This window comes from Carlito syrichta, unplaced genomic scaffold (assembly GCF_000164805.1).
Source record: "Carlito syrichta isolate Samal-C Ts95f unplaced genomic scaffold, Tarsius_syrichta-2.0.1 Scaffold288338, whole genome shotgun sequence".
Lineage (NCBI taxonomy): Eukaryota > Metazoa > Chordata > Mammalia > Primates > Tarsiidae > Carlito > Carlito syrichta.
In genome coordinates this window covers 47,814-71,461 of record NW_007232434.1, presented here as the reverse complement: position 1 = coordinate 71,461, position 23,648 = coordinate 47,814, and the positions used below count along the sequence as shown (strand labels likewise).

The 23,648-nt window shown below is 32.7% G+C and overlaps 1 protein-coding gene across 4 annotated transcripts in view; it reads right to left on the bottom strand.

Annotated features, from left to right (window-relative positions):
* Positions 1 to 23,648, bottom strand: part of TRIQK (triple QxxK/R motif containing) — a 78,882-nt gene that overhangs the window by 12,768 nt on the left and 42,466 nt on the right. Inside the window, exons 2-3 of one of the 4 annotated variants that reach the window (XM_021710244.1) lie at positions 22,479 to 22,652; positions 18,335 to 18,416 (exon numbers count right to left, since the gene is read on the bottom strand). In XM_021710244.1, coding sequence (XP_021565919.1) covers positions 18,335 to 18,395 — 61 coding nt within the window. In that variant the 5' untranslated portion in view covers positions 18,396 to 18,416; positions 22,479 to 22,652. The remainder of the gene's footprint in view (positions 1 to 18,334; positions 18,417 to 22,478; positions 22,653 to 23,648) is intronic. The other 3 variants (XM_008053634.1, XM_008053633.2, XM_008053635.2) reach the window with 3 other exon arrangements.

Below are 23,648 nucleotides of genomic sequence, written 5' to 3'. Positions count from 1 at the left end.
AATTTCATTTCATTGTGTTATAGAATAAACTACATGATTTCAATTATTTTTAATTTATTGAGTTTTGTTTTATGATCTAACAAATGTTCTATCCTGGTTAATATTCACTATGCAGATGAGAAGAATATGTACTCTGCTACTGTTGGACAAAGCAGTCTACAGGTTTAATTAATTTATGGTATTGTTCAAGTTTTCTGTTTTCCTTCTGATTACTTGCCTAGTTGATCTATCTATTATTGAAAATGGAATGTTGAAGTCGCCAACTATTATTGTTTAATTATATATTTCACCTTCAATTCTGTCAGAGTTTGCTTAATATATTTTGGGCCTCTATTGTTAATTGTATGTGATTATAATTATTATATCTTTCAGAAGAATTGACCCTTTTATCATTATAAAATGTTCTACATTTCTACTAACAGTTTTTGTCTTAGAGGTTACTCTGTATATTAGCATAGCTAACTAAGCTCTTTGGGGTTCTGTTTTTTGAGTGCCATTTTCTTCATCCTTTAATTTTCAAACTATTTAAGTCTTGAATCTAAAGTGCATTTTTTGTAGATAGAATCAGGTTTTCTATTTGATCTGTAAATCTCTTCCTTTTGAGTGGAGTGGTTAATACATTTATATTTAATATAATTAATAATAAAACAGAATTTATGTTTGATTTTTTGTGTCTTCTCTATGACATGTCAATATGTTTATTTCTTTCATGCTGCCTCATGTTACGTTAAATAGATATTTTCTAATATACTGCTTACATACTTTGTTTTTCTATATTGTTTTGAATTATTTCCTTAATATTATCCCTGGGGATTACAATTAATACCTTAACTTAAAACAATCTGGTTTAGATTAATAACTTAATTTCAGTGGTACACAAAATCATTCCTCCAATATCACTCCATTCCTTCCTGTTCACAGCACTAGTATTTTCATACAAATTATATCTTTAGATATTATTAATCATCAATATAGTTTTATAATTATTGCTTTATACAGCTATTTTTTCAAATCAAATAGAAGAAAAAATTATATACAAAAATACATGTATACTTCTTTTATGTTTACCTATGCTGTTATCTTCACTGGTGTTAACTTGTGTGTGTGTGTGTGTGTGTGTGTGTGTGTGTGTGTATTTGAATTACTTCCTAATGTACTTTCATTTGAATGGCTTATTTTAGTATATTTTGTAGGGTAAGTTTGCTATTGACAAATTATTTCAGTTTTTATTTATCTAAGAATCTTAATTTCTCTTTTTTAAAGGATATTTGTGCTGGACATAGAATTCTTGGTTGACAGTCTTTTGTCATCAGAGCATCATGAGTAATGAGTCATTTTCCTCTTGCTGTTTTCAAAGTTCACCCTTTAAGTATGACTTGCGACCATTTGGTTATATGGCCAGGCATGGATCCTCTTGCATATATACTACTTGGGGATTATGGAATTTCAAGGATATGCAATGTTTTTCATCAATTTTGAGAAGTTTTTGGTAATTATTTTTTCAATTTTTTGTTTTGTACTCCTTTTTCTCCCTTATTTTCTTCTGAGACTCCCATCATTTATATGTTGGCATAGTTCAGGGTGTCCTATATGTCTCTGTGGCTCTGTTCATTTTTTTGTTATTCTTTCTTCCATCTTCTTCATGCTTTTCAGAATATATCATCTCAATTGACCACTTTTTACATTATCTGGTTCTTTCTTTGGCCAGTTGAAATTCCTTATGGAGCTCCTCTGAAATGCTTCTGTCAGTTTATGGTCATACCACCCTGAATAAGCCTGACCTCGTCTGAAATGCTTATATCAATTATTATATTTTCAATTCCAGAATTTCTATTTTACTGTATATATCTGCATATACATTATGTACATTTATATGAATATGTATAATATACTAATATGCATATGTATATATATAAATTTATAACTCTAATTATATTCTCTATTGGGTATGTCATTTTCATACTTTAATTCTTTCGATATGGTTTTCTTAAGTTTTTGAACATTTCACTTTCTTTTCTTTTTCCTTTTTTTAAAGAGTTTATTAGTGAGAAGAAGAGAAGAAACAAAGTTTCTCAAAAAAGCAAAATATCCTAGTTTCTGAATATATTTCAAATGACTGATTTAATGTCTTTGCCCAGTAAGTCCAATGTCTGAGATTTCTTATGAAGAGTTTCTATTTTTTTTCTGTTTATGAATCATACTTTACTAGTTCTTTGTACGTTTCATAATTTTTAATTGAAAATTGAACATATTTAATAATGTGATGTAATGCTCATTTTGGCAGCACATATACTAAAACTGGAATGATACAGAGAAGATTAGGCCTCTGTACAAAAACTACATGCACATTCATATTTAAAATAATAATAATAATGATAATGACAATAATAACGTGGCACCTCTGCAAATCAGATCTTCCCTAGAGTTTGCTGTTGCTGTTGCTTAGTTATTGTTAGAGTCTTTTTATTTAGTGACTTTTCTAGACTAATTCTGTAAATACTGTATCTTTTATCATATACAATAACTGAAATCTCTGCTCAGTTACATTAGTGATCATCTGATAAGGTTTGAAAATGTCCCTCAAAGTCCATGTGTTAGAAATATAATTGCCAATGCAATCGTGTTGAAAGGTGGAGCCTTTATGAGATTAGATCATGAGGGCTCTGTCTTCATAAATAAATTAATGCCATTATTGTGGGAGTGGGTTAGCTATCATAGGAATGACTACATGACAAAAGGATGAATTCAGCCCACTTTCTCATTCTTTTTCTCATTTGCCCTCTGTCTTCCACCATGAGATGTTGCATTAACAAGGTCCTCACTGGATGCAGGTCACTCAACCTTCAACATCCCAGCCACCCCAACTGTAAGAAATAAATCTGTTCTTTATAAATTACCCAGACTCAGTTATCTTATTATAGCAGCACAAAATGGACAGACACAGAACACTGGCACCAAGAAGTGGGGCTGTTGCTATAAAAAATACCTGAAAATGTGGAAGTAGTTTTGGAAATGGGTAATGGTTAAGTGCTAAAAGAATTTGAAGGAACAACTAGAAAAAGCCTGCATTGTTGTGAATGAAGCATTAAAGGTGATTCTGGTGAGGTTTCAGAAGAAGAGGAGAACTGTAAGAAAAGTCTGAATCTTCTCAGAGATTACTTGATTAGCAAAGATGTTGGTAGAAATAGAATTAGCAAAGATGCTGGTATATCTGATGAGATCTCAGATGAAAATGGGGAATATCTTATTAGGAACTGCAGTAAGGGCCATCCTTATAAATTGGTAAAGAGCTTGGATCAATTGTATCCATGTCCAAAGGCTTTATGAAAGACAGAATTTAGGAGCAATGAATTATTCTATCTGCCAGAAAAAAAATTTCTAAGCAAAATACTGAAGGAGTTGCATGACTACTTTTAACCTCACATAGTAAGATATAAGAAGAGAGAAGTAATTAATTTAAAAATGAAATTTATACTTAAAAGGGAAGCAGAATGGAAAAATTTAGAAAACTCTCAGCATAGCCATATAAAGAATTAAAAAAAAACATGTTTAGGAGAGAATACTAATGATGTGGCCAAGGGACTGTACTAAACAAACAGGACACAAAAAAGCCAGGTGCTATTCATCAAGACAATGAAAGACCTCAAAGGCATTTCAGAGAGCTTAGAGAATGCTACTGCTATAACAGGCGTGGAACAAGACCTTGAAGGCAAGGTTTCCATAAAGGCTACTTTGGGACCTTAACATTTACTGCTCATGCTGCCTTGGGACTCTGCTTCTTGCATTCTACCACAGCACTCCTGCCACCCCAGTCAGCATCAGAGGGCTCAAGGGTTAAGTCGTGGAAGGACGCACATAATAATGTTGACTGCATGAGCTGTGGGGCCATGGAGGCCTCCAACTAGATTTCAAAAGATGTATCATACAGACTGGGGGCCCAGGCAGAAAGCTGTTGTAGGAGTAGAGCCACTGTAGAGAGCTACCTCTAAGGCAATACCTAGTAGAGCCACAGGAGCAAGGTTTCCTAGAGACTCAAGAATTATAGGGTGCCAGTGTGCAACTATAGCCTTGGAAAGTTGTAGGCATGACACTCTAACCTGTGAGAGCTGCTGGATGTACAGAGCCCAACAAAGTCATAGAAGCAAGGCTGTCTGAGAACTGGGGGCCCAATCCCTGCACCAGTGTGTCCAGGATGTAAGACATGAAGTCAAAGGAGATTATTCTCCAGTTTTAAGACTTAATGTTGTTTCCCTGCTAGGTTTTGGACTTGCTTAAGGCCTGTTACTCCTTTTTTCTTGCCTATTTTTCTCTTTTGGAATGGAAATGTCAACCCTATACTTGTCCCTACATTATACTTTGGAAGTGGATAACTTTATTAGTTTTGAAAACTCACAGATGAAGAAGGATTTTCCTTGAGTCTCTTGCTAGCCTTGAGGCTCTCTACAAGCAGAAGTGAAGTCTTAGGATTAACTGTAAACTTGTATTAGAACATAGAATTGTACCTCAACACATATGTGCATATATACACACACACAACACACACACACACATACACTCAATATGCCTTGAGTCTCACCCATATCTGATTTAAATGAGATTTTGGAGCTTTTGAACTGATGTTAGAGTTAAAATTCTGGGGACTATTGGGGTGGAATCAATGTATTTTGTATTGTGAGAAGGACGTGAATTTTGAAGGCCAGAGGCGGAATGCTATGATTTGAATATGTCCCCCAAAGATCCTGTGTAGGAAACTTAATTCCCAACTCAACAGTGTTGGGAGGTAAGACCTTTAAGAGATGATTAGGTCATTAGGGCTCTGCCCTTCATGAATGGATTCATTATGAAAGGAGTGGTTTCATGATAAAATAATGAGTGCGAGTCATTGCCCTACTAGACTCTGGTGGGCCATGTGCTCTTTGAGCTATGGCTGTCACCGTGTTTCCTGGTTTTGGCCTTCTTTCCTATGAATCTCCTCTCTCTCTCTCTAGTTTATTCTTTAAATAAGCTATATTTTTAAAAAATGAGTTCTGTTCCCTTCCTCTCTTCTCTATTGTGTGTGCTCTTCTACCCTCTGTCTTCCATCATGGGATGAAGCAACAAGAAGGCCCTTGCCAGATGTGAGATCCCTTGACCTGGACTTCCAGTCTTCAGAATTTTAAAAATATTAATAAATCTATGTTCTTTACAAATTACTCAGTCTTGGACAGTCTGTTACAGTAGCACAAAAGGGACTAAGACAGCATCTAACGATTGAACAGGTATTTCCTAAAATGCCTAGAACCAAAAAGTTTTCTAGTTTCACTGAGAGGCTTTATGAGTGTATGTGTGTGTATGTAAGCACATATGTGTTGAGAGGTACCACTCCATGTTCTAACATAAGTTTAGAGTTATTCCTAAGACTTCGCTTCTGCTTTTACAAAGCCTCAATGCGAGCAAGAGTGAGAAGAAAGCATTCTCACCTATGTAATGGGCAATGACATAGTCTTGTTCATGCATACTGCCTACTAGATTTCCAAGAATCTATGGCAGGCCTTTTTAAAGACTCTATGAGCGTCTCATTAACCAGGTTTTGCTTTTAAGTTTTTGGTTAACCTCATTTTATACCCAGCTAGTGGTGATGGCTCTGGCAACTGTGTATTAAATACTTGTGACACATTGTTTTTGTCAAATGTCATGGGGAATGGGCTCTTCACACAGAGTTAGCTCTACAGCAGGTAAAATAAAGGCAAATTTTGAGAAAGAGACTTTTCAGTGAGCTACCAGACAGGTCAAATAGCTACAAATCTTGAGGATGGGGGCTTTGGCCTCATTTTGCCTTCTCTGCGGCTATAGGGCTGATGTTTTCTACACCAACTGTAATTGCAAGGCTGAGGAGGTGAAGGTAAAATTCAGGCAAGTTAAAACACCTCCAAGAAGACTGTCATAAAATTTTAGTTAGTTTCCAGATTTCTGAAAAATTCGATTTGACCATTTTTGCCAGTGTTCTTGTTGGCTTTCTATAGAAGCAGTTTTTTAGAAGTTCTTACTTTTCATTCAAGAAATACTTCTTCATCCTTTTGCTTTAAGTAACGTTATATTTTTTGTGAATTTCTTATATACAGCCTATTCTTGGGTCATTTAATAAAATTTCAATTTGAAATTAGTGTGTTTAAAGACAATTAATGAAACTATTTATATGTTTTTATTGAAGTCTATCATTTTATTTTTTTCTCTATTCCCTTTTATTTCATTCCTGTATCTCTTTTCCTGCCTTTTTTGGATTTCTTGGACATATTCTAGCATTCTATTTAAATTATGCATTGTGATTTTGACTATATCTCTTAGGCTAATGTTTTATTTGGTAGCCACAGAGATTATAAAATAGATACATAGCTTTTCAGAGTAATTCAAATAAATTTTCTATTCAATTTCCTTTTTACACATTTTAACAACTATAATAATCCAATAGATTTTACATTTAATATAATGGCAATAAGCAGTACATTGCTTTTTAGTGTTAATTTTCTAATTGTTATTTATATCTTTTGACTTTGCTGTACTTATTTTTAACATCATAGACGTGTCATTGGTTAACAAAGTCTTATCAAGACAGTAGATTTTTGAGAATTCAGGATTCTAAATGACTACAAACAAAGAGTTATACTGTAGAACTGATGTGTTTTGCTTAATTAAATGTCAGGCAAGGCATTGGTATCCCTGCTTGATGCATGTTCATATTATAGCCTAATAGTTTTGCAATAAAATATGAAAGGTATAGGCTTAGTTACGGGGATTATTACACTTTGCTGAAATTTTCTATTAATAGTAAATATTATAGGCTGTCCTTATATATGCCTGTGATTTGGTTCTAGACTAAACTTTTCTACTACTCTTTTCTCACATTTTGAAACCAGTTTAATCAAACAGTATCCTGAAATAGTTAGATTTGTACTGTTAAAAAATAATAATTTTAACCGGGCTCAGTGACTCAGCCTGTAATCCCGCGCCTTTGGGAGGCTGAGGTGAGTGGATTGCCTGAGTTCGCGGGTTCAAGACCCGCCTGGGCAGCGAGACCTCATCTCTACAATAAATCAAAAAATCAGCCGGGCGTGGTAGCGCATGCCTGTAATTCCAGCTACTAGGAAGCTGAGGCGGAAGGATTGCCGGAGCCCAGCAGGTCGAGGCTGCGGTGGCCGGGAGCGGCCACTGCACTCCAGTCTGGGCGACAGAGTGAGACTCCAACTCAAAAAAAAAAAAATAATAATAATAATAATAATAACTTTGAACTATTTATTTGAATCAATTGTATTTTCTTGGTACTGTGCAACTAAAACAAATGGTGTGTAAATGCAGTAGACCAAGTGCCTGTTATCCCAAGCCTTGTATAAGACACAGATGATAAACAAACAAAATTGTTCAGTTTGTCAGGTGATGAAAAACACTAAAAAGAAAATTATAGTTGGCAAGGAGAAGATAATCAAAGAAAGAGAGATATTGTTTCAGATAGGGTGTTCAGAGATGTCTTCCTTAATGTGATTTCACTTGACCAGATATTTGAATAAAGTTAGGAAGCAATGTGGATATATGGTGGGAGCAACTTCAAATACTAGAAATCAAGTGCAAAGATTCAAAAAACACTAACTTCTAGAGGACAAGAGAGCTTAACAGGTCAGTTAAATAAAATTAATTCCTAATAGCAAACTCAGTAGTCCAGAACAGACCCTGTAGTCATTTCTCAATTTCTGAGTGCATAGACTCAAATGGTAATTTGAAAATAGAGTAGACAGGATTTCCAGCTTGGTTCTTTGATATGTGATCTAAGAGACATCTTATTAGTAGGTGGGAAGTAGAAATATTACTCCCCCCTTTATTAAAATGATAAGTTAAAGGCAATGCACACTCTTGAAAAAAGTTCAGAGGTTTAATATACATGAAAAACTTTATATATGCAGTCACACTGTTTATTTTCACAGGCTTGTTTATTTCTTCACAGTGACTAGTTATATTATGAAAAGCAACTATTACTGAAAATTTAAATTTATACTAGAGTTTTCTTACTGTAGTAGAATAATAAAGTTCTTATCCCATAGTTACAACTTGCTAATTAATCTAGCCAATGTATTTTTTCAAGTTCTTATCACAGATACTACTAGAGGTTGTCTGTCTATACTGGAAGGGAAAGTGGTACATTTACAGTTCTACTGTAGAAGTAGGTCAACTCTACATCTCAGGGTTACAATTTGATTCTCAGAGATTTTTAACTGCTCACAACCCCACAATATATCACAATGGCAATAACATGAAATAAGCCTTGAAGAGTACATTAAAATTGACTGAGATATTTCATTTCAGTATACACATAAGTGGGAAAATAATGTTCTATTAAAAGAGACTTCCTACCTAAATTTGATTCATGGATGTCCACATGTCAGAATTATCTTACAGAAGTAAAGGCCAATTTGCCACACTCTATTTACCATTAAGAAAGGACCATAAGCACTATTCACAATAACAAAAATATGGAACTAACTGTGCTGCCCATCGAAAGTGGACTGGATTAAAAAAAGTAGTACATATACACAGTGGAATATTATACAGCCACAAAGAAGGACAAAATCATGGACTTCACAGTAACTTGGATAGATTTAGAATACATCATATTCAGTGAAACAGAAACAAAGAACTGAGTACCACATTGTCTCACTCATAAGTGGACCCTGAACATTCATCATAATACTACATGAAAGAGATTGGCAGTAGCAGATCACTGCCAGGGGAAGGTGAGGGGACACATAACAGTATAAGGGTACCTGATCCCAAACCAGGTGAAGTGAGGACCAATGGGAGGCCCAAACTTCACCTGTAAGGATCACTTATGTACCTAACCCCAAATTGTACCCCACAACTTTAAAATAAAAAAATAAAGATGGAAGACTGTGAAGAAAAAAAAAAAAAGGAGTATAGGCTCAATTTAAAAAAAAAATAAAAGCAACACCCACATTACTTGATAATGTTATGCATTTGTACCTATGATACAGCACTCTTCTACTAGGTATATATTATAGGAAAACTGTTGTGCATGTAAACTGATGAATAGACATGTCAAAAATATTCACAGAAGCATTGCTCATAATAGCATACGTTGAAAAAAAAACTGAGAATGATATAATTGTCCAGATCAAGAACAAATATAAAAATATCAGTATATAAAAGCAATGGAATGCTGTAAAGCATGAAATATAAGTGAACTATAACAACATCCATCAACAAGAATGAAACCCTAAAACATGATATGAGTAGAAGCAAATTATATAACAATATATATACAACATGATTTCACTTACATAAAGTTCACTTATATAATCTGACAAAGCTAAACAATATATTGTTTGACACAAATCTAAATGGCAAATATAGGAAGATAATTAATACAAAACTAAGATCATGATTATCTCCCAGAAGCATGGAGAGTATTGCAAATGGGAGGCGCTATACATGAGGCTTTTAAAATACGGGCATATTTAAAATTTTTAACCTGGATGATGGATACATGGCTGCTCATGTTATTGTGGTTTTTTAAATCTGCAATACATATTTTATCTATGTAAGGAAACCGAAAAGTTGCTAGTAGGGGCAATAAAAAGTTCTCCAGTAGATTGCTATGCAAGCTACTCTACCTCTCGTAGCTTAAGATATGGCAGAGTCAGTGAAGCCTGAAGTTCTTTTAGCTAACTGAGACATGGAGGTAGGTCCCAATAAAAAAGAAGTGGCAGTCTCTAGGGTTATGGAACAGTGCCATACCTCCTTCAGCAGGTAACAGCTGCTAAGAAACAACTCCTGGATAGCTACCAAACTGATGGAGACTATCTGGTCATGAGACTCAGGGACCATCTGGCCTGAGCTACCAGTCATGAATTGGGAGTTATCTGGTTCAAAAAATCATAAAATTAGGTACACCATTTTGACATTTAAAAAATATTTGTAGATGGCTCTTTATAATATTTTGACACCACCTAGAAGTAGACTGCTATGTTATTATAGCTATCCTTGGAGATGAATCTAAAGGACAATGAAAAAAGAAAATCCTCCCAGTGGCCAAAGTCTATTTAGTAGATTTTGTTGTATAGTTTACCTGGAAACAGAGATCTAAGAAAATCATAATACTAGTTCTCATGAATTGGAAACTGAGCCAGCCATCTATGGTAGTTTGGATTCTTCACACCCATATGCAACCACAGTGGGAAATCACAATGTTGGCTAGTGTAATTTATGCTGGTTGTCAAGGTTTGTTGAAATGATTTGTTAAAACATAGTGAATGTCAAAAGAAATATGGGAAGTTGAGAGTGAAGTCTTGGGGTAAGCCATGTACCACTATGACCAATCATAAAATTTAATACAAATTCCATATAACTTTATAACTAGGAGATTCTCCAAGGGTTTAGAGTTTTCAGAAATGAGGATTTGGGTGACTTACCCACTAAAGACAAAGACCCTCAGCAATCTAAGGTGCTGGCCAGGGATAAGAAGACCTAGAATGAATATTGAAGGAAGGGAGTCATAATTTACAAACACTCTGCCCAACTAGAGAACTGAGAATGGTAGCCTGAACCTATATTTCCTTGCTTGCTCCTAGAATATAATACTCATTCTCCCTATACAATCAATTTCTCTGTAAAATCACCATTATCAAAATTTTTTAAATATTCCTTTTTCTTCTCTTAGCCAGGTTCACAATAGGATAAAAGGAAGCTTAAATGTCAATTAAGATCCTGGACATAGAGAACAGCAGCTGAGGATTAGTTGGAATATATATGTCTGGGTAGCTGTGGATCCTGGGAGTATCTTCAGATCCTGTTCAGAATCATTTACATTATAAATGACAGAAGTCTACCTTGAAATTATTCCAGGAGATAAACTTAGGAAGAGCAAAGATTTTGTTGAGACTGACATAAATTGGAATCTTTTTTTTTCCTCCCTGAATTGGGATCTCTGTTGCCCAGACTGTAGAGCAGTGGCACAATCAGCCACTGCAGCCTCGAATTCCTTCCACCTCAGTCTCCTGAGTAGCTGTGACTCCAGGTGTGCACCACCATGCCCAGCTAATTTTTTGACTTTTTTGTAGAGATGAGGCTTAGATGTTGCCTAGGCTGGCCTTGAATTCCTAGACCCAAGCAATCCTCCTACCTCAGACTCCCAAAGTGTTGGCATTATAGGAGCGAGCTATCTCGCCTGGCTGATGAATTCGAATCTTGGTTCTAAAGGACTTTTTCTATGTACTACAAGTTTCTATTTCTTGTATTTCTCTGGAATTATGTCTAGCAATTTCTGGGTCACATCTTATAAAGCCAGGACCAAAGTGGAATGGATACTTTTCCTTGGGATCATTTTAATAACCTTATGACATCCTAAAGGATTACCTTTGTAATTGGTTTCTTCCAATCACATAAGACTAAGAATCAATAATAGCTCCCAATAATAATAAATAGCTCCCAACTCCAGCAACTTTAATAAACCAACTAATTTGTCTCTACTACTTCCTGTTAAATACAGGTTAAAAACACATTATGAATATCAACTAAAAGCAAAAATCATAATTTAAAAGGCAACATGAATGCAAAAGAATTTTCAAATTATGCTTGGAGTTTTAGTAGCAAAGAGGGTAGCACACAAATTCATAATTTTTATATGCATATACTATGTAGACAATCTGTAATATCTGCTTTATAAACAAAATACTTTAAAAAGAATTTTAAATTATATTTTCTATTTAGTAGATATTATTTGTGCTAAAAGTTCCTTTGCTATATATTCAGTGCGATTAAAATATATTTAACTTGGCATGAGCACTGTTCCTATAAAGAACTACATATTTAAATAGACACAAACTTATCTAGCAAAACATATATTACTGCTTATAGATACAAAAACAAATATTTATAAAATCATAAATATTTTAAAACTTTAACATTATCATTTATCATTCCTCATATTACATTATTTTAGGAAAGGACATAGTAATTTATGCTCTATTTAATTCAATATAAAAACCTATTTATATCAATAATTATTTCATATTTAAAGCAATAATCAGTTTTAACTATGACATGGTTTTACATGGGAGTTTTCTTGGTTTAATAAAAGAATAGATTACTTAACTGCTTTTGGCTCTTTGCTGTTCAATTCTTTACCCTTGCCCAGAAACAAGACTGCATCTTTGCCCTTTGTTGATATTGCTGCCCAAGCTCATTATCATGTGAATATTTGGTTATTGTTTTATAAATGTTCATTTTCTAGAAGCTCAGTTTTTTTCCTTTCTCAACAGTAGACGACTTTACACTAGCCACACTTATTATCATCATGTGGCAGTACTGCTCTTCCTCTGCCTTTGCTGCTTTAAAAATTAATGCACTGTTATTTTCTGAATACTGCATAAGCTGCTTATGAGTACATTATGCTATCAAGCAAGCACATGCAGAAAAGCTTCCTAAACTGGTATTCTTTCAATGAAAATACAGCTGGTTCTGCTTCAAAGGCACATCTTTTCACCTGCAAATGGACTTGCTCCTACACTTATTCCTCAATTCATTGTCTTTTATTTGTGTCTGGAAATCTTTAATTGCCTTTAATTAGAAAAAAGTAAATTCAGTGCTTTAATCTTGCAAATACATTCAATCATAATTCTGTCTGGGATGAATACCAAGTTCTATTCACTGTCTGATCTCTATAACAAAGATATATAATTTATTGTCCATTTATATAGACCACACCAATTAAGATACAATAGGAAAGCAGAGAGATAAGAGTCAAAATATTTGAAAAGAAAAATTTGCAATCTAAATTTAATTACTCAAATGAATTATTGGAAGATGAGTTATTTACAGCATGCCAAAAATACCAACAAATAATATTTGGTAATCAACAATAAAGACTTTTTATATTTCCAAGAATAATTTCTTGCCAACTGCTTCGAATTCCTCCTCCCTTCCTCAAAAAGCAAAGCACTACTTAGAATCTTACTTTTCTCATATTACCAAAATTACATATAAAAGAGCAATATAATGTGTCATATAAAGAGATTTCCCAACTTCCATATTAACAAAACTTTTAGTTACTGTTTTACATACTAGAAATAACAGAAGAAGGGAATTCTATAAAAAAATCCCACTAGTTATGTCAGTATGCAACTTGTTTGTATTTTGATACCTTCAAGATGAACAAAATTACAAGTGATTGCAAGAAAATAATTAATAAAGTATTAATCAATACAATATGAATCAATTACACTGACAAAAATGAATATTATTAAAAAACCAGAAATGTACCAAAAATGGATCCAGTAGATTATCACCACCATAGTGCACCTATATATTTAACCAGTCATGAAAATGATACCATGCATTTCCTTAAATAAAAAAAAGAGACATTATTTATAAAAGTAAACTAAGCAAAGTATTTTAATCAGAATTATTATAGAGAGCAAGCTGGTAAATTAATTCTTAAAAATTAAAATCTCACATAAACTTTTAATTTTAATTATGTTATAGAAGCAACTCAAACCAAGATAATTTTTCAATACTTGGACAGAACAGCTTGACAGTAGTCAAATAGTATTAGGGACACATCATCATCTAATACAACATTAAGTAATAAGAAAAAAGCACTAAGCTTTAGTTTACTTCAAAGATAAACTAACAAGTTGCTCATGAAATATAAATTAATTTTGAAAAAAATCATATTAAAAATGCTAACCAAGCAACAAGTTATGCCTGGAGAGGAAATGTAGTTAAAAAGCATTTGTACTTAGAAAAACAACAACAAACATTTAAGAAGTGTCTATAGGCAAAGTACCCTTGAGGATGTACTTCATAAAGAGTAAATGGGAACATAAGAAACAACTTAAGAAAAATTAAACAATAACATTTTTTCAGTAAGTTTTCAAGTTAGTTAAAATACTGCTTATTTCAAAAGGAATGATAAAATATTTAAGATTAACATAAACAGATTAGGTTAAACAACGAGTATATAAAATTTTAACTACTTGAGAATTAGGAAAGTTGTTTCATTGATTATTTTTAAAAATGTTTATGAAGTACCTTTTATGAACATCTTCAAAGATGCAAAACAAAATTAGACAAAGTTTCAGTCTTCAAGAATATTTAAATTCCAAAAAGTACTATTTTTAAAACTTATAAATGATAAAATTAATCAAAATAAGAGTCTAAAAATCTTTATATTTTTAGGCTAAATGTGGATATTGATATACCTTAAATTCATAAGTCAAATATGCCACACAATTTGAAAGACTCCTCTCTGCAAAAAATGAAAGGAAAAAAGAAATAAATGGGAAATGTTGAAAATCTGAAGAATAAAACAGGAAAGGCAGTCCAAAATTTTCAGGACAGATGTTAGGGTGAAGATTAACAAGAAAAATCACTACAAATAAAAAATAAAAATAAAATTATAAAAATATATCCAAATTTGTCATTCACTGTAAATGATATAGGATTCAATTTGCTTGCTTAAAAACCAAGATTCCAGCCAGGCTTGGTGGCTCAGCCTGTAATCCCGCGCCTTTGGGAGGCTGAGGTGAGTGAATTGCCTGAGCCTGTGGGCAGGCGAGACCTCGTCTCTACAATAAATCAAAAAATTAGCCAGGCATGGTAGCGCGCGCCTGTAGTTCCAGCTACTTGGAAGGCTGAGGCAGAAGGATCGCCGGAGCCCAGAAGGTCGAGGTTGTGGTGGCCGGGAGCAGCCACTGCGCTCCAGTCTGGGCAACAGAGTGAGACTCCAACTCAAAAAAAATAAATAAATAAAATAAAATAAATAAAAAATAAAAACCAAGATTCTTAGGCTATTTCAAAATTAGAGATGAAAATTAAGGATTTAAAAAATATCAGAATACTAAACAAAAGAAAGTTACTCTATAAATATTAATATAAATGCAAATAGTAATACATATTATAAATAAAAAGTCAAACATTTAAGAAGCTGCTATGTGCAAAGTAGCCTTGAGGATAGAGAGTAAATCAAATAAAAACAACATAAAGAATAAGGGGGAAGATTAAATAAATAAATAAAACAAAAATAACTCTAAGAAAAAAACTCCATAAGTATTTATAAAGAAAAAGGTCATCATATAATAGAAAAGAGGAAATTATCATAAATAATACCAATTTAAAAATGCTAAGCAACAAAGCATACCCTCAAAATATGTAAAGCAATATAATTTTCTTGCATGTGTAAATATTCTTAAGCTTGATATGCTTAATAAATTCTATAAAATATCTCAATTATGTTAAAACAATTATTTTATTTTATTTTTGTTTCCAAATAATTTATCTCTAGAATAATACATGTAATATTAGACAATCTCACATTATCCATTTTAAAAATACTATACTGAAGAAATGATGAGGCCTAAACTAATTTATTTTCCTTTGTTGACAGTGATATTTCAGAATATTCAGGTTTTCTTAGGTTATTGCCTTGATGTTAAGAAAGTATTTTATATCAGTTTATGACATATTTCAAGACTATGCTACAACAATAAAACAGTGTCAGTTTAATGTAAAAATTCTGATCTATGTATCTACAAGTTGTTTCCAATCACAGTGTAAGTCTATTTGATTCTCACCTGGGTAAAGAATATTTGTAAAGAAAGACTTTTGAGAAAGTCATTATTCATTGTCATTTAGCACACAGTTGACCAGGCAAAATTTTAGAAGATAAATATTAAAAAATAATATCAAAATCATCATTCACAAATGGCATTGGGCTGGGCTCGGTGGTTCAGCCTGTAATCCCAGCACTTTGGGAGGCTGAGGCAAGTGAATTGCCTGAACTCGAGGGTTCAAGATCAGTCCAGGACACTTGATGGGACCTCGTCTCTACAATAAATCAAAAATTAGTAGGGCGTGGCAGCGCACGTCTGTAGTTGCGGCTACTTGGAAGGCTGAGGCGGAAGGATCACCAGAGCAGGTGTACGCTGGGTGGCTGTGAGCATGCAACTGCACTCCAGTCTAGGTTACAGAGTAAGACTCCAACAAAAAAAAAAAAAAAAGGCATTGATTTGCCAAATCTAGCTACTTACTGACCATACAAAAATTACATAAATGAGTTTTGGTAGCAAAGGGACATTATACACATATTATGTTGCTATTTGAGAAAGTTTAGTAGCAAACTCAATCAACTTGCTAATAACTTTAATAGTAAATATACCATGATACTCAGTTATCTATCTATCTATCTATCTATCTATCTATCTATCTATCTGTCTGTCTGTCTGTCTGTCGTCTATCTATGTAATCTATCTATCGTCAGGGTCTCACTGTGTTGCCCAGTGCAGTGGCACAATAAAAGCTCACCGCAGCCTCGACCTCCTGGGTTCAGGCAATACTTCTGCCTCAGCCTTTCGAGTAGCTGGGACTATAGACATGTACCACCACACCTGGCTAATTTTAATTTTTTTGTAGAGGTGAAGTCTCACTGTGTTGCCTAGCTGTACTCAAACTCCTGGGCTCAAGAAATTCTTTACCCTCAGCCTACCAAAGTGCTGAAATTACAGGAGTGAATCATTGTGCCCGGCCAGTTATTTATTTACCCTTTTTAACTACCAGTACTGCAGTATCTCCCCAAAATAATTCTCATTGCTTTATTCCCTTCTCACATTTTGGATCATATCTAGGAAACATCTGTATAAGACTCCATTTAAGTAAGAATGTTAGCGATAGAAGATGTTGTCATTAGTATGAGTTCAGACTAGTGTTTCTAACTTTGACATGGAAAATTCTTCCTTGAAAAAATTCCTTGAATTGGTTAATATCTTAATTAAATATCTTTTCTATTTCATTTTTATCTCTGAATCTACAAAAATCTTATATGTGATATTCTATAGTATATGCATGAGAATCTTAAGAATGCAGTGCATTATCCTTCAAAAGAGTATACAAAATATTACCCTCACAATTTTACACTTAATACATTTTGCTTGATTATGATAGCTGTATTTTCAAAGTGCATAAAAGATAACATATTTGTGCAGCAATCTAGTTTACAAATGGATCTAACTTTTAAGGATTTCACAGAATTCTGTGAGATAGGTATATCTTGTTCCTGCTTATATTTTCAAGAGAAAGTCCAAAGGAAAGATAAATTTGTTTGGGAACATAATGCACATCACTGTACTCCCACAACAAGGTTATGAGTTTGGTGAGTAAGATATCTGAATAAATTTTTTTATTTCAGTTTTAATTGTAGCAGTTGCTTGGTTTGTTTTATTTGGGGTTTATTTGAATATTTCCTCTTTTATAAATTACTTCTTCATATTTTTTTCCATCTTTCCTATTGAGTTTATAGACTATTTTATCTATACATAGTAGGACTTAATTTTTCTGCATGCAAATTCTTAGTTGGTTTCAATAAGGGCACCACAAAGACACAGTGGGGGAAAGAATAGCCACTTCAGTAAATGGTGCTGGGAAAACTGGATATCCACATACAAAAGAACTTGGATCTTTATAGTACACCATAGGGAAAAATTAACTCAAATGGATTAAGGAACTAAATATAAAACCTGAAACTATAAAACTACTCTTTGATATTGGTCTTGGCAATGACTTTTTGAATGGGACACTAAAGGCACCAAAAGTACATCTGAAGCATAAACAAACAAGTGGGACTACATCAAATGAAAAACCTTGTACATAGCAAAGGAAACAATCAACAAAATGACAGAGCACTCTACAGACAGAGAAAATATTTGCAATCCATATATGGTAGTTTGTCCAAATCTGTGGGGATAACATTCCAAGATACCCAGTGGATGCCTGAAATACCTTTATCCCGTCTCCCCTAAGCCTTCTTTTACTTATGACCCCAAAGAGTTTTCTTCATTTTTTTGAACTCTGCTCTCCATTTAAAAGGATATTTATTCTTTTTATTCAGCACATTAAAAAAATAATTTTGAAACTATCAAATTGACATTTAGAGTCAACACAATTAAAAGTTTTTACATAGATAAAAACAAATGATTTAATAAATGATAAATTTAAAACACTGTATAAAAACTTCTAGCCTTAAGAATAATAATGTTTATTTTTTGTTTTATTAAGTTAATAAAAAATATAAGAGCATTGAAAAATCACAAATACATGGATTATATATCTCCACTGGTAAGAAGGGTTACATTTACTTTTTGCTCCTATAAAACCCTACAAAGTCTTTTTTTATTTATATATTTCTGTATGTCAGTGTGTCATATGTATTAGAGAAAATGTATTATCTTAATATCATGCATAATTGCTTTTTTATTTATCTTAGTTCATAGAAATCTATCAAAGAGTATTCATTGCTTACCAATTTGCTTTCTGTACTGATCAACAGGAAGTTTTATAGTAGAAGCATCTTTTCTACCCATCTTTGATCTCCAAAATGCCTGCTAAAAACAAAACAACTATGATTAAATTTTAAAAATCGATCTACAATATTCAGAAATAATTTATTCCATAAAATTCATTTTTAAGGCAATAGGTAAAAATCGCCTTTGACTTATTCTGAGTAGATAACCATAAAGAACACAAAATTCTCTCGAGCATTATCATGAATTCAATTGCTGGTAATTAAATTTCCCAATCATTTGTTCTTGGTAACATTCATTTTATCAAGTACTGTCAATGCTAAATTAAACCACACTGGTAGAGAATATTACCTGTAAATGAAAATCATGTGCTATTTTTTCAGATGGGTTGGAGATGTGGGTATGTTCTTGTCAGCATGTCTCTTCCCAGTCACTTACTATGTAATACAAAAAGGCTAAAATTTGAATTTCAGGTATTTTGTATTTTGTTTAATAAAGCATGACATATGCAACTGAAGTGAATAGATTTCCACTTCTAGTTCTAACTCTCAATGCGGACAGTAAAAATTACTATCATTTATTAATATTCTCATGTTTGTCACATTATATACATTGTTTGATTTAATCTTCAACATATCATTCAAGCCCTATTTTTTAATTTTTAAAATTGTAATTATATTTTTAACTTAGTTGTACATATTTTGGGGGTACACATGATATTTTGATATATGTATATAATGTGTAATGATTAGTTACTGGAATAGTCATCAACTCAAACATTTATATTTTCTTTTTGTTGAGAATTTAACAAATCTTCTTGATATTTTGAAATATATAATAAATTATTGTTAACTAAAATTTCCCTAGTGTACTACTAGGCATACTAGAAATCATTTCTTTCATCAAGTGGCATTTTTGGTAGTACGCCTTAATCAATTCCTCTTCACCCCTTCTCTCCTCTTCCCTTCACCAGCTCTGGTGAATCTATAGTCTACCTCCCTGAGTTCCACTTTTATGGTTTCCACAGATGAGTGAGAACATGCAATCTTTGTCTTTCTGTGCCTGGCTTATTTTTCTTAACATAATGATTTTAAATCTCATCCATTTTGCTGCAAGTGACAGGAATTCATTTTTTTATGGCTGAATAATATTCCCTCGTGTAGACAATACTTTTTTTAATCTATTCAACCACTGATGGAAACTTGGGTTGATTCCATGCCTTGATTATTGTGAATAGCGCTGCAATAAACATGAGAGTGTATATAACCCTTCCATATATGGATTTCCTTTCTTCTTCAGCATTAGAATAGCTGGATCATAAGGTGAGTTTATTTTTAGTTTTTTTGTTTTATTTTGTTTTTGAGTTAGAGTCTCACTCTTGTCATCCAGGCTGGAGTGCAGTGGCACACTCATGGCCACTGCAGTCTCAACCTGCTGGGCTTAGGCAATCCTTCCACCTCAGCCTTCCAGGTAACTGGAACCACTATTTTCAGTTTTTTGAGGAACTTCCATAACATAAAGTTGTGGCTGCACAACTTTATATTTTCACCAACAATAAACAAGCATTCCTCTTTCTCCACATCCTTGCCAACATTGTTAATTTTTGACTTTTTTATAATCGTCATTTTAACTGTGGTGAGAAATCTCATAGTGGTTTTAATTTGCTTTTCCCCAATAATCAGTGATGTTGAACATTTTTTCATATACCTGTTGACCATTTGTCTGTCTTATTTTGAGAAACTGCTTTAGCTATAAGAATCTTTTGGAGTTCCATATGAATTTTAGGGATGCTTTTTGCTATTTCTGTGAAGAATGTCTTTAGTATTTTGTTAAGGCTTGCATTAAATCTGCATATAACTTTGGGTGACATAGATTTTAACAATACTAATTTATCATGGAGGAATGTTTAATTTTATCAAATGATTTCTCAGCATCTATTGAAATGATCATATGATTTTTATCCTTGATTCTGTTTATGTGCTATATCATGTTTTGATTTGTGTATGTTGAACCATCCTTGCATCCTTGGAGTGAATCTCACTTAATCATGATGAATGACCTGTTTAATGTGTCTCAATAAATCTTGCTTTCAAAATAAGTAATTTGTTTAGGATCTCTGTATCTATGTTCATCAGGGATTTTTGCCTGTAATTTTACTTTTTGTTATGTCCTTATCTGATTTTGGAATTGGGGTAATGCTCATCTTACAAAATGAGTTTGATAGTGTTCTTTCCTTTTCAATTTTTGGGAATAGTTTGATAAGAATTGGCATTAGGTCTTTTTTAAATGCTATGTTTATAATATAAAAAAAAGTTAGGTAGAATTCAGGAGCGAATTAACTGGGTCCAGGGTCTTTCTTTCATGAAAGATGTTTTATTACTGCTTCAATCTTGTTACACATTATTGGTCTGTTCAGGTTTTCTATTTCTTCATGGCTTAATCTTGGTAGATTGTATATGCCCAGATATTTATTCATTTCTTCTAGATCCTGCAATTTGTTGGGATATAGTTGTCCACAGTAATTGCTAACAATCCTTTATATTTCTGTGGTATCAATTTAATGTTTCTTTTTTATCTCTGATTTATTTAGGTTTTCTATCTTTAACTTAATAAAGCTAAAAGTTTGTCCATTTTGTTAATCTTTTCAAAAAACCAACTTTCCATTTGTTGAGTTTTTATATTTTTAAGTCTCAATTTCATTTATTTCTGCTCTTCAAACCTTATTATTTTGATTAAATTTAAATATTGCAGCAGAGAATACAACTTTTTCACCAAATCTGAATTTTCTTTTTCTTTCTGGAACAGTTAGACCATATTTCCCAATTTAACATATTCCTCAATGTGAATGTCATTTATTTTCAATTGACTATAAATGCTACAGGCATAAGTGTTCTTCAAAGCACACAGACTCTGGTGCCTGGAAGTTGTTCCTCACTGCTTCTAGTGAGGAACTGCAAGATAAAGATGACATAGGGCAGGAACTAGTCACTTCACAAGCAAAAATATAGGGAGCTGAGAGCTCAGTAATTTGAAGACTAACAAGTTTGAAAAATCCAACATCTTCTAAAAACCAAATAGCAGTAAAAGAAATAGAAAAAGGCTTTGAAGGCCAATGGCCCATTAAGACTCTTCCACTTAAAAAAAAAAAGAGACAAAGAGCTGATTAAAAATGTTACCATCTCACCTGAACCTATTATTTCAAATTACTTCAAATAGACACTATTGGATAAAAAGAGAGAAGCACAGGGGTTCTGAAGCATAGAAAGCAAGCAGACATGAGAATTAGCTGTAGGAAAGAAATTGCATTGTGATTGTTGGCATATGCAACTGAGTAGAAATGGTAAGGAGGTTTCCAAAATTTGAGGGAACTATATTTATTTAAAAAATCAGAAATTTAGTCTAAAAAAGTCTTTGTATGAAAGTCAACTCTTGGGTCTCTATATTTAAACCAGTAGATAGCAGTTCCCAAGGAAAGTAAATTCTATATAAAGTTTTATGACATTCACTTCATACATTACTAAAAAGGTAGAAATATTCAGAGGGGAAAATCATGGAGAACAATGAAAAAGTAAATAAAAAGATCATAATTTGGATCCAAGCAAGAAGCTTCTACTTTGGTATAGTGGGTCTTCTCAGTGGTTTTTTGAGCAGCAGATTTCATCATTATGATGGACCAATGTCACCTTTGGGTGGTTCCCATTCTTCCATTTACCAGTGGGATTGATTATTGAAGATATAAAGCAGATATCCTATGCTTATTATTATTTCTTAGGAGTTTGGTAAGACTAGGGAAGAATAAGTAAATTTCATAGTCTCTAAACCTCAAGAAACTACATCCCAAATTGAGAAAGAGGATTGTGCATTGGTTTGAGATCCTTGGCTTGGAGCTGGATTCAGTAAATGGAGAACTTGAGGTTCTCTCTAATGGGAAGGCATAAAAAGAATGTGCATGGCTATTTCCAGGGCAGAAAGGTAGACTATAACAAAACTGTTTGCTGCTTACTAAAATACACATTCTCCTTCTTGTTCCTGGGTACACCTGACTATATTTCTCAACTTCCTTTGATTCTAATTGTAGGCATATCATTGATTTTCAGTCAATAGAATGTGAGTAAATTAATGTTTGCTACTTCTAAAACTGACCTATAAAAATTTCCTCTGCATACTCATTTATCTGGCTGAAATGGAGATGACCTCCAGGATAACTTTGAAAATGATGTGATGAAGATGGCAGACCTTATGACAGCCTGGATCATTAATGACTGCATGAAGGAGACCTATCCAACCAACTTGTTTTTTTTTTTTTCTTTCATACTGCTGTGAGAACAAGAAATAAACTTAAAGCATTTCCATATATACATACACATGAAATGCATAAATTAAATATTGCAGCAAAGAATACAATCCTCTCACCAATTCTGTATTCTCTTTTTCTTTCTGGCACAATTAGATCATATTTCTCAATTTGACATATTCCTCTTATTCCTCATATATCACTCTAAAACAAATAAGTATAAATGTCTTCATATAAACTGATATAATTATCAAATTATAATTTTTCTATTGAGCATTAAGGTTCTCAAACACTAAATGGATTTTAAATCTGTCCAGAAAAAATTATGTTATTTATTTATTGTATTGTTTATATGTCATCACATAGATAGCTAACAATGATCCTACAATGCAGTAAAAGGCATCCTTAACAATAATTTTTACTTATGTGTAATAAAATTATAAGTTCACCTAAAACTCTATTTTTTTATCATAATGATTTTCATATTTAGAGTATTGTGGCAATATCTGGAAATGCACAACTTAAGACAGAAAGTCAAATAAATTAAGTCTTCAATATACCATGTAGTTATTAAATCTAAGATAAAACATCTTTAAAATATTAGAAATAAAACCAAGACATCACTTAATTCTATAGTCTTACTTGTTATAATTCAAAACATTAAAAATAATTATGTCAAGACAAGTATCATAAAATGTAAATAGATATATTATAATTTATTCATATAGCAATTCCATTTGCATGGTGTTTTGCATTTATTAATTGTAAAGAGGAGTCAAGTTATTTTAATCTTATTTGTGTAAAGCTAGGAAAGATATCACTTTAGTTAGCTTAAAAGCATAAGTACACAAGACATTATTCCCTCTTCAATTTAGTATTGTTATTTGCCTTTATAGAATATGCTTGCATTCGAAAATAAATAAATAAATAAATACATGCACACCACAAAGTCTATCCATCAAAATAGTTACTTATTATGCTTCTCTCAATTCCTTCTTGGTTATTTAAACCAATATCTC